This window comes from Coffea arabica, chromosome 4c (genome assembly GCF_036785885.1).
Source record: "Coffea arabica cultivar ET-39 chromosome 4c, Coffea Arabica ET-39 HiFi, whole genome shotgun sequence".
Taxonomy (NCBI): Eukaryota; Viridiplantae; Streptophyta; class Magnoliopsida; order Gentianales; family Rubiaceae; genus Coffea; species Coffea arabica.
This window is the reverse complement of record NC_092316.1, coordinates 4,617,474-4,629,915: the sequence shown is the minus strand read 5'-3', so window position 1 is coordinate 4,629,915 and position 12,442 is coordinate 4,617,474. Positions and strand designations below refer to the sequence as shown.

The following is a 12,442-nucleotide window of genomic DNA, read 5'->3' as shown; positions in this document are numbered from 1 at the left end:
CCCATCTTCATTAACGGAGAGTGTTTGCCACGCACTTCGACCACCAACGGCAATTAGGATTCTGTCAACAATTTTCCTTAACTGGGAGCAATTCATAAGTTTAGGGATTTAAGTGTCCCATTTTGAAGTTAAGGGACTGAAGTGGGTAATCGCCCAAAGTTTGAGGGGACAAAGTGGAATTAACCCTATTCCTAATGCGCTATTATTCTGATGACAACTTCACAAAAGAAGGAACAAAAGACCCAAAAAGAAAGCAGCAGCACAATTTGCCTCTTCGCTTCATTATTGCTGACTGATTCCAGCAAAACTTCAAGAGAGTCTTGGGTTGCCGCTTATTCCCATACATTTTCCCAACAGTCTTTATTGAAGCAAAACACTAGAATACACTCTGATCATCATGCTTTTTTGTACCTAAATAAGATGCCAACCAATTCAAAGATCAATGCGAAGGAAAAACAATTCAGCGTTGTTAAAATGGGACATTACCAGAGTTTCTTTACCTTGCTGCAGTTCACAGAGTTGACAACTTTTTGCTGAAGTTGATCAAGAAGGTGCGGATTTCCATTGGAGCTAGCTCGACCACCAACTTAATGGGATCAACAGGTCCCCCTCTTGAAACCCTTTGGGATTTATGATTTGAACCTTCTGCTGACCAAACTAGTCTTTTCTTTTCCATGTCTTCCCTCTTCTGGTTAGCAGATAAGCTCGTTTCGGTATTTTGAATAATCTGGAGGAAGTTCATGAGGAACGATTAGTGATTAACCAATGCAAAGTTTTACTCATATAAGTGATGAGAATCCAAAGCAGCGTGCTCAACCTGTTTATTGGGAAATAACTTTTTCAACTCCACCCTTGCTGGTACTGATAGGTCCTTGTCTTCTCCAACCTAGTAGAGACAAAGTAAGTGTGTGGAGCATTAAATTTCAACCACTGTAGTATGGTTGGTGGCTTAAGACATAACATGGCCACAACAGAAAAATGAAACAATATCTATATAAATGTAAAAGAAAAAAGAACCTCGTATAAATGAGCCAAGCGAATTAAAACTTCTCCATTTGCAAGCTCCTATAAACCACAAGGACAAAAATATGATGAACTCATTAATTTGGACAAGAAGATGGTAAAATTCGAAGGAGCTTGAAGGGTACCGTGTTAGATTCCAAAACATACCTGGAGAGTTATCAATGCCACATTATCAGGTAAACTATAGGAAGGATCAATTCCTGTAAAGGTTGGAACTTTAAAATTGGTCATCTCATCTCCGTCCTGTGTTATATGAAAATCATGTTAGAATATAGTAATATTCACACAATGGCAATAAGATCGCTTGAGGTCTTTCCCATACCTGCTCGCTGAAGGCTAGAAGAAGTGGAGAGTATATCTCCTGTCCAAATGATCGACGCCACTTAGCTCCCTCCCCAAGTGGATCAATCCTAAAATAGAACTTGCCTTGAACCTGAGAGACGTGTTATTAGCACTAACAGAATTATGTGAACTTATGAAATGAGAAGAATTTCATTATCGCTTCTTTACATTATATAAAACCTTTACCATAAATCACCAGTTGTTTTAGAACTCATGCATTCTGGAAATTAGAAACACATACTAGAAGCGAAGAATTAAGATAAACTAGGATTTTTTGGATGCCAAATTCTGATTACAACCACACTAGCTCCATTTGTCAAAGTAGCAATAGCAAGCAGAAACAATTATATAAAACAACTAGAGAACAAGGAATTGGATAGTGTTTGCTATCTTACAGTTAACCCTTTGCATGCACTAGGAATACAGACTGTTTCATTTAATGCCTCTGCAACGCCTCTACTATCATCAACAAGCAGTCTCCTGTAACCCACAAATAAATAAAAGTGCACAAGTCACCCTAACATTAACTTTATTAAATTAACCCCATAATCAGAACACCAGGAGGAAAAGAAATGGCAAGACTTAGAGCAGGGGAAGAGGATGCAAAAACATGGAGTAAACCTGTGAAGCATCAGTTCCAATTGCCCATCAAAAATGCTAGATCCTCCAACAGATCTATCAACCAAGATTGAGAACTCGGTGTCCTTATCTTTCATATAAATTCCAAGATTGATCTGAAAGATGAAAAAGCCACTGTTTGAATCCATTTACTAGTGCATAACCAATATCCTATATATAACCTTAAACCTTCCCTCTCTAATTGACCTGAAAACTGCAATAAATGGTGCAGCTAAATATACAAGTTAAAAGGTCATGGCATATCTAAGGTAAGAGAAGAAAAAAGTTGCTTAGCGTAGGAAAAAATCATTGAAGTGGATACTCTTTTCATCACCAATCCTTAAAAGTCACACTTAAAATGGATTATCACCCTGTCCCAAACAAGAAATATAGGAAATATAGATACTAGTCGGGTTGCACTTAAAATGGATTATCTGCCTGTAACTACTAGTCGGGTTACTATATCAATTTTTATTTTTTTAACCCTCGCCCCTCTCCCTACACCCTTCCCACTCTGGTTTTCAGTTAATCCTTCTTAATTACTTTAATTGAGAAGTACAAAATTTCCAATCCGAAGTTTTCATGTAACTGGCTTGACTGTTGGGTAAAACAGAAAAATCGAAATGATAGAATAGAAATAAGTAAAAGAAAATCTCCAAGATACCCACATACTCGTGCAGTATTTGTTTTATTTTATCAAAGACATACTCAAGCAATATTTTCTGTATCTAAAGTTCAATTCCAGACAACAATCACTAACAGAATTCCACGGGTATTCATTCAAGTCACACTAGGATACAGGGCGATGGGCATACCTAGTGACCCAGAATCAAAAAGCAAGAAACTCTGACAATTAGGGACAAATCAGGTGACTTAACTGTAAAATGAAGAAGACAAGTTAAGCCCCGAAGAAAAGGAACTGCAATGTTCAGGTCTTGTAAATTAACATCTTTGTGCATAAGTTTCTCCAACCCCCTAGGTATGTCAAAAGCAACACAAACGTGACTAAGAAGAGCTACTCATGATGAAAGTTTTGCTTTAGTAATTCGTCATTAACCAACTGATTAGCTCATATGTTACCAACAACTCCGAAATTTAAGAGCAGCTTTTGTCAAACCTTTGAAACTGCAGGGTGATTGAAATTAAGAATAAAAAACTTTCCTGTGAGATATTAGCTCTATTTCCACAGCAGACACCATATTTCTGTTAAGAGCTGTTCAATAGTTTGTTTTAAGATAGGAATTTTTGGATATAGTGAAACACTTCTCATGCAACCCAAGGTTTAAGAGTCATTTATTAAGTATAACACAAACATACTGGGTAATAGTTTCCTGCCACAGGCTGGTTCACTTGAAGGTTCCAGTCAGATCTGTAGTCCCGAATCTGCAAACAAAGTTAATATAACAATATAAATGTACCTTTTAACATCCAAAAGTTTTGAACATCTAATAAGCTTTACCCAAAAAAAAAAAAACAAATTAAACGTCAGAAAAGTGCTATACTTGGGGGAAATAAAACTTGATGCACAAGAAAAGGATTATGTAACAAACCCGTTCAAGGAAATCTCGACCGTTAGAATCCGTATAGAATGTTTTATTGTTCTTGATGGTGGTGGTAAGTTGTGTTACAACCTCTTTGCCGAGTCCATCATTAATGGGTATGGGGCCAACCTGGAATAAATAAATCTTGATTAGGAGCTACAGCCGAAATTGAAACTTCATCTACTGAAATACCCCAAAGATTTCTATCCAAAAATGCACTAAATTGACAACTTACAATGAACTCAACCTCAGCATGCTGCTTTTCCTTGTAGACTCGTGTAATCTGACAAATGACATGTTGCATACACTAGTGACAAAATAAAAACTCTGAAAAACAATAGTGCTTTATTGTGTCCACTGTAGAGACGGTACTAAGGAGCAGGGAGATGAGTGTCAGTGAGCGCAAGAATTGATGAATAAGACAATCTGTCATAACGCTCCTCATCATATTCTTCTAGAGCTCTTGACATTACATGATACAAGAAATCTGATGGAGGAAGAGGGGGGGGGGGGGGGAAGTGGACATAAGGGAACATGAATAAGAGGCTTAAATATCAATTAGTTGCACAATAACCTGATATATCCACGAATTTACATTCTGATGAACTTCATCAAAGAGCGGTCCCCTAAGAACTGTAATTGGTATCTGTTACATCAAAAAAATAAATAAAATAAAATAAAACTTTATTTTATTAGAGGCAATGAGGGATCATATTGGTTAAATTTTTGACATGATTTTTGTACCTTTTCTTGAGACTGGATGGGAAATGTGGAGTTAGGCCGGAAAACATATGCTCCAGAAGCCTTCAAGATTCAAGAGTAACAGTTAGGCACTGTTGGCATAATCTTGAGCTGAAGACAACACACAAACAGAAATAGGGGAGAAAAAGAATAACAGATCTTTAAGATAAAACTAGTTTTCATGTGGAAAAAAACATTAAAGTTTAAGACAACTATAACAAGTTAAGGAAACTACACAAGTTAAAAGGTATAATACCTGAGCCACCACAGGTGCAACATCCTTAGTACCATCATCTCCAACATAATAACTATAAGATTGCTCTAGAGAGGACTTGACCTTGTTAGAAAGAAATCAGTTAGTAAAATCGATGTTAATTTAACTCAATTTTAAAGTTGAAGAAGATGATTAAAGGAAAAAAATGTTGTAAAAATCACAACATCCTTTGCATACAGCTGTTCTTACAAATTCATGATGGTTTGTAGAAAGGAGAGCGGGGAAAACAGAGGGATGATAGCAAAGCAAAAGCTTGCCCTCTATTTAGGTGTGCCTTCATAGTGTAGTATGCATAAGGGGCAGATATATTACATAAAAGAAAAATATTTACCATGTTTTTGCCATTAATATATCCAGTCAGTTTTCCATCACTTCCAGAGTATACAAGCTTCAAATTCCCAGGCCCTACTTCAATAGCATCATTTTGATTCCCATCAGATCTGTAGAACTTCTCCCTTACTGAAGTAGTAGCTGCGCTTACAACAGGTGACAAAAAATGGAATATTTAACAAGAAGAAATTTGGAGATTAATATGCTGAATAACAAGTCACAAAAAACTTTCAAGAGACGCAATCAGATGGTTAACCTGCTCTTTTACCACTACTGACAGTGTATGTGCTAAAGCCTAGAGGAGGAACCTCCGCTTTAAAAGCAAGCCAATATAGGGGGCCTCCTACAGGGGATTTTCCAACATTTGCAGTTGCATAAAATTCCCGTAGGGCCATTGCAGCATCAACTACAGGAAGGATCTGTGATTCGATTTCTTTTCCAGTGGAATCTTGAACAATGACATTCGCACTGACAACCTGTGGCAAGTTTATGACAAAAGATTGGGAATTCAAAAACAGCAGAAAACTTAGTTGCCTAATGTTTTGCAACATCAGAAGTTACTCACTGCTAACCTGACAACCATGTAGGACTAAAAGCAAAAAGAAACAGAAAAGATGTCCATATACAATAATGCATGTAGATACCACGCAAAGTTGCAGATTCTTTTGAAAAGGAAGTCTTGCTTGAATATACAATGAGAGAGACAGTTAGCAGAGCAATGTTAAAAACATGGACCAACTGTAATAGCGTATAACATGACAAGAAAAAAATATCGTAGGATAATCGCTGTCCAGGATAAAGTAAGAGAAACTTGCTCTTCATGCCTCAGTTGACCTTCTGTGAATTGCTTCAAGATAGTCTCATGTGCCACTGAGTATTTCTTATACAAGAGATATTCAAATAAATGTATTAAGGGTCAGCACAAGGAGACAAAGATCTGTAACAAGCAAACTACAATCTTCTCGACAATTCAGTTAGCATAATGAAAAAGAAATGGCTATATTCCCTGCAAACCCAAAGCTCGCACTGCAGGTTAGATAGATTAGCTTCTTTACCATATTCCTTGACTTCATGTACCCACATATTTTTAGATATCCAGTTTTCAAAATGATTTATTTACTTATACTTTGTGCATACTTGTCTTCAAGCTCATCGAAGTCAAAATTCAAAATGCAATAGAAGCAAACTTGTTCAATGGAAAAGCTATGCCAGTTGAAAGATAACACTAAAAGGATATTTGTTTCCAGCTAAGAGAAATAGTTACCAGTAATAAATGGGGCAAAAAGCTAGGTAAGGATGGTAAATAAAATATCTAATGCATACTCACGGGAATTTTCACAATCTCAGATCTTTTCCACCCCAAGGAGTTATAGATCATGACCACCTACAAATAGACAGTATCTTAGATAGCCTATTTCATGCCAGTTACTAATAAGGGAAATAGAGAAACTCATACAAAAAGATAGAAAGCATTCTAGAAAGATTCACTTACTAATTTTTTCCCAGGAGATAAATTAACTTCAGATGGAGGACAATAACTTATGTTCAGAAGTGGACACTGGTAAAAGAAGGAATATGACATGTTACAATCAAATTAATACAAAACCAATCAGCTTGATACTCAAGAATAAAAAGGGAGAAGGTATAGTTTATCTTAGATTTGATCTAACAGAGATAGTCCATGGTAAATAGATATTCTTGCATGAAGTCATCACCACAAATAGAAAGCGCACATGATGAACAAACAACAACAATGTCTAACCAACCTCGGAAACAAAAAGGAAACAAGTATTACTTGTAGGAGAGAGGAAAAGGAAAAAAGAAATCATTCCCTGGTTTAGTAATAAGGATTAATGAACTTCAAACTTCAAAAATGAAGATCCTTCCATAAACACCATGCATATTGTAAAGCAATCAGAAAATATTGATTTCAGTTAGACATTTTATTTTTTTAAGCGATCTTTCAAGGAAAAAATGTAACCTTGTAAAAAAAACCAAATAAATAAATTCCAAAGGCAGAAGCTAAACAATTCAATACAATTGTTGAGATATGTCTTATATCTGTCCAAAAAACAGAAGTCTGTGGAACAGATAGGCATTCCCATACCAGACAAAAACCAAAGGCCACAATTTAGATTAGTATCTGCATTGATTTTTTTGAACAAAGGTAAAAAATTAGGTAGATTCTTATATGTTAGAATTAGAGCAAAAAGCATTCGCAGCTTAGTTTTAATGGACAAGATGCTGATGAAAATTATATCTTGGGAAGAAATAAAGTTAATAATCAGCAAAGATTGATAGAGCTCTTCCAATAGATACCTGTTGTAATTTAAGTCCAGACTCTGATGATGATTGTGCTATATAAGCGAGTGAAGTAGAAATTACATCTTCAGCCTGAAAGTTCTTAAGTTAGTACCAATCATCTGGAAAGAGAGTTCTTCCAAACCATCAAAGAAACATCAAAGTTTCAATCATCTGGAGTATAATTTACCTCATTGTAACCTATTGATAGACGTTTGGCATAGTCATTTGCCACATGTTGCTGTTCTGTTCCAGTGACAGCATCATGATGTTGAGCAATCCCTAATGCATCACCCAATGAGTCAGTGCTTGGTCCAGCTTCATTTCTTCCTTTGAAAAATTCGAGTTGCCTAGCTGCCTGATTATGTGTAGGAGTCTAATTAGGAACAAAGAACTGAAATACTGCATATGCAGCAGCACCATAGTTATCAATTAAGATAAAACGGCAGATGACCTACCAAATAGTACCCACTCAAGATTCTAACATAGTGTTTAATTGCAGGTCTGCTGGTAAAATATCCAGTCCAATAAGCATTAATGCGGTCTGCATATCTGATGAGCACCAGCATTAACTCCCAGATTAATGACAGGCAGCAAACCAAGAAAGTTGTTAGCCAGCAATAAAAAGGTAACTTCCAAATCTTGGACTCACGGGAAATAATCATCAGTTTTAAGAGGCCAGGACTCCTTAGAAGCATATTTTGCCTCAGTATAAATTGATGGTGTTGAATATAATGCATTGACGCGGCCATCCTACATACAAGTGCATTGAAAGATCAACGCATTGAACAATCTGAAAAATCATGACAATGGGAAACAACTAATAGATGATTTGCTGGTGCAATTTATAAAGAAAGCAGACATTCAGCACAAGGACTTTGAGTTATAGACCAATCCGATTTACTAAAAGTGAGACTGACTTCATTCACATAATGAATGAGCTTGTCCATGTTCCGAAACCATGTCCGAGCATACTGATACTTGAAATCTGTTCCCATGGTCCACATGACATGATTTGTTCGAGTAATATTAGCCTGTCAAAGAAACAAAGAATTAAAATTCCTTCTTTCTGATAAAACATCACCTAAACAATTAAGCAACAAATTATGAGCTATTGTAGCAAATGCCTTTGAGAAAATGACAAATCAACTGTTACCATCGTGTCTCTATACAGATTTTCCTTTCCCTTAGTCAGGATAGATATTTTGACTTATCATGTCAAGTCAAAATTTACATGCATTTCTTCTTCTTTATATCAGAAAAAAATACCCAACTGAATATGCAAGTAAATTTTTACAACAGAAAATTATATCTGGATTCGTAGGAAGACAACAAAGATGAAATTGTTCACAATGAGCATCAAAAGTTCAGAACAAGTGGAGTTCGTAGCATTAAAGCTAAAACTAAAATATGACTTGCCTGTGAAAAAGCAGCAGCAACAAAATCATTCACACGATCTTGAACATTGTAATCAAACAAATTCATATCATCCTGCAGTTTATTTAAGAAAATTATCATCTGCTTGTACTCACCATATATTGAATAACCAGTTATCTTATTTCTGTATAGATACCTGCACGATATCAGAATCATCATTTACTTCAAAGTAAAAACCACTTGGGGGTTCATAATTCTCTGGGAAAGCACCAGCAAATATCTGTGAGAGAAAGAGAGAGACTGCCATTTAAATCCCTGGCAATAAAATAGGCAGTCATAAAAATGCTTGAGAACTAAAAAAGTACTGCAACTAACCTGTGCTGAAGAACCCAAACTCTTAGAACCCTGCCAGACAACTTCAAGAGCCTTCTCAGCTTTCCGTTTTGCTCTGTCTTGATAGTCAATGCGTCCAAAGAAAAAAGAGTCAAATCCAAGCTAAGCCAACAAAAAAGCATGAGTCAGTCCATTTGCAACAGATGCTTTGTATCAGTTGTCCCAAATTGGGACATGTAGCTATAGAAAGACCGGCCATTTCTCTTCAAATTTTCACCTCAATCATACACATTGAGCTTTGAAAACAAAATGGTCGACAAAGAATCCACATTTTTTTTGGCAAATAATCAACCATTGAATATAATTTATACACCAACTATTACACATATTCAGCAATCCATTAGAAAATAATACCTCTGCCCCCAAAAGGTAGGCCTGAACAGCAGAATGTCCAAATGGATCAATCTGCCAACCAATTCTTGGAGTCACATTGAACTGCTCCTTGATGTATCTGTGACCTAATGTTGTCTGATCTATCATGTCAATGTAATGAGTTGCTGCCTCATCATGCATACACCAGCCCCCATTTCTACATCAAAGGACAAGATAATATATACCCTTTAGAACCATAATCCCAATAAAAATCACATGTTTGTTACAGTTTCCTAAACAACAACATTACTGAACTGAACGAAACAGAAATTTGACACCATTAGTCGGTAGTCAATTTCCTTTCTTATCTATATCTTGACTCTTAGAATGCTCAGAATGTACTGTCTGGGTCTATTAACTCCATACATGAACTCTAGTTGGCCGGCATCGACTAGTTGCCTGACTATCTTCTGCGTTGCAGGACTCTGATCCCTCCACCATCTCTGGAAGAAGGCCTGTCCAATCAACCCCACTTCATCAATTTTCCTTGTATGAGATCCCTCTAAATAACCACAAAGTATAAAGCACAAAACTTTCCATACGAATTGCCAATATCAAATACTAAACCTGTTCAACATAAATGAATTTTCGATTCTCATCCGCCAGTAATGCCGGAATGAGAGAATCCAGCACATTTTGCACGCAAGCACCCTGCATAATAAGTCATACATTGTGGTCACCAATAAGAGAGAGAGAGAAGAGAAGAAGCAGCAGCAGCAGCAGCAGCAGAGTACTGAATTACAATAAATCAAGTTAAAAAATGCAAAGAGGGGAACCTGTATTGAATTATTGGAACCAACATAGTACTGATCAACAGTTTTGAGCCATCCAACATCATCATGAGAATGAGGAACTAAATGAACATTAAGCTTGTCAGGCACAATTTTGGCACCGGTATTGTAGACCATATACTTTGATTCCACGCACAAAGCAAAACCCACAACAAAAATCAGCAGCATCAACTTGTTAGCCATTCTTGGCTTGTGTTCAGTCACCTATGAGGCCAATGATCGTACACGCGATCCTCACTTAAAAAGGGCCTACGGACACAGACAAGACAGAATCAGTACACTCAAATAAACCACTGAATGCAGACATTTGTGCAACTTGTAATGGAATTCAGCTGAAAGCAGTACCAGTTATAGCCGGAAACTTTGCCAGTTTCAGGAGGCCTTTCTTCTCTGTTACACGAATGGGTTCGATGATTAATGGTTTTATCATGCGGGGCTGGCAGTGATGAGTCTTGCTTAGACTTTTGAGCAAGTAAAACGAGAAATACTAGTAAAAGCAGAAACGGTGCGGAGTGCGAGTGGAAAGAAGTACAGCGGAGGTAGCTGTGTTGACTTGACTGCTGGAGCGAGTGGCCGGAGATTCTGCTTGTTTTTAGCTTATCCTCATACAGCTACTTTCCCGGGTATGTTGACGCCCAGCAGGTAAATCTGGTGAGCAGGTGTCGTATTACTGTTTATTCATAGGAGTAAGGATACATTTTTCTTCAAAAAGGAATATAAGGATACATAATTGCGTACTTACTTTGTAGTTGCTCAAAAAGCTTTTTTCCAGGACATGTTGGGTGTGTTTGGATCCCTTGTTTTTTGGACTATTTTTTAAAAACTGTTTTTCAAGTTCCAAATGCTACAGTAAATGTGTATTTCTAAAACAACTCCAAAAACACCATATCCAAACATTATATCAAAAACAACTACATATGTATATTATATATATATATATATATATATTATATTAATATAAATTGAAATATACAAATTGAAAATTATATATATATTACATATTATATAAATATTTATATAAATTAATATTATACATAATATTGTATATTATACATAATATAATATAATATACATAATATGTAATATTGTATACATAAATGTGTAAATATTTATACATAATATATTATGTACATTATATTATAATATATACATTATTAATGTATAATATTATTATGTACATTATTGTGTATAATAATGTTATGTATAATATATAATATACATAATATGTAATAATGTATATTATGTATAATATATTATATTATGTATATTATATTATATATATACAATATTATGTATATTATACAAATTGAAAATTATATATTATATATTTATATATTATATGAATATTTATATAATGAAATATACAATAAATATTACAAATTGAAATATTATATAAACACCATATTTATAATATTATAACATTTATAATTAATATTAATGTATATTATATATATTAATTATTTATATATTTATTTATATATTATAAATATTTTATATATTTATACATACTATAAATATTATATATTATATATAATATAACATATATTATATATTATATATAATATAACATATATTATATGTTATATATATTATACATTTATACATAATATATATATATTAATGTATATTTATAATATACATTTATATTATGTATTATATATAATATAATATATTTATAATACATTTATACATTTATATTAATATACATAATATTAATTTTATATTCATACAAAATATTAATACATTTATACTTAATATTAATATATATTAATAAAATTATAATTTATACATTTATAATAATATAGACTTATACGTTTATAAATATATTTATATTATGTATTATATATAATATAATACATTTATATATTTTTATATAAATAAATAAATTTATTTATTTATAAATATTTATAAATGTATTATAAATGCATAAATGTATATTTATATAAAAATATAAAAATTATAAATTATAAATTATAATTTATACATTTATATAATATTCATTTATAATTTATACATTTACAATAATATACACTTATACATTTATAAATATATTTATATTATGTATTATATATAATATAATAAATTTATAATACATTTATATATTTTTATATAAATATATTAATATATTTATTTATAAATGTATTATAAATGCAAAAATGTATATTTATATAAAAATATAAAAATTATAAATTATAAATTGTAATTTATACGTTTATATAATATTCATTTATAAATTTATACATTTATAATAATATACACTTATATATTTATATTATGTATTATATATAATATAATACATTTATAATACATTTATATATTTTTTAGGTATTATATAAATA

General features: G+C 33.3%; 1 protein-coding gene across 1 annotated transcript; it reads right to left on the bottom strand.

Annotated features, from left to right (window-relative positions):
• Nucleotides 1-59: 59 nt before the first annotated feature.
• LOC113722765 (probable alpha-mannosidase At5g13980) lies at nt 60-10,773 on the bottom strand. The gene is made up of 31 exons (XM_072045629.1): nt 10,449-10,773; nt 10,089-10,352; nt 9,880-9,963; nt 9,679-9,767; nt 9,295-9,469; nt 8,923-9,042; nt 8,744-8,827; nt 8,590-8,661; nt 8,091-8,204; nt 7,823-7,923; nt 7,629-7,722; nt 7,361-7,528; nt 7,189-7,263; nt 6,362-6,427; nt 6,197-6,253; nt 5,126-5,345; nt 4,871-5,010; nt 4,522-4,602; nt 4,269-4,328; nt 4,099-4,170; nt 3,760-3,807; nt 3,534-3,653; nt 3,301-3,366; nt 1,987-2,099; nt 1,761-1,845; nt 1,346-1,456; nt 1,171-1,266; nt 1,018-1,065; nt 818-886; nt 501-727; nt 60-411 (listed from the first exon to the last, which is right to left on the bottom strand). The coding sequence occupies exons 2-30, from the start codon at nt 10,284-10,286 to the stop codon at nt 512-514; spliced, it is 3,042 nt and encodes a 1,013-aa protein (XP_071901730.1). The 5' UTR covers nt 10,287-10,352; nt 10,449-10,773; the 3' UTR covers nt 60-411; nt 501-511.
• Nucleotides 10,774-12,442: the final 1,669 nt, after the last annotated feature.

Excerpts from the sequence above, each read along its gene's own strand:
- LOC113722765 (XM_072045629.1), bottom strand. The coding sequence starts at position 10,286 with ATGGCTAACAAGTTGATGCTGCTGATTTTTGTTGTGGGTTTTGCTTTG. Across the intron at positions 9,470-9,678 it reads GCCGGCCAACTAGAGTTCAT|AAATGGGGGCTGGTGTATGC; the intron begins GTATGGAGTTAA and ends CCTTTGATGTAG. Across the intron at positions 1,066-1,170 it reads TGGCATTGATAACTCTCCAG|GAGCTTGCAAATGGAGAAGT; the intron begins GTATGTTTTGGA and ends TGTGGTTTATAG.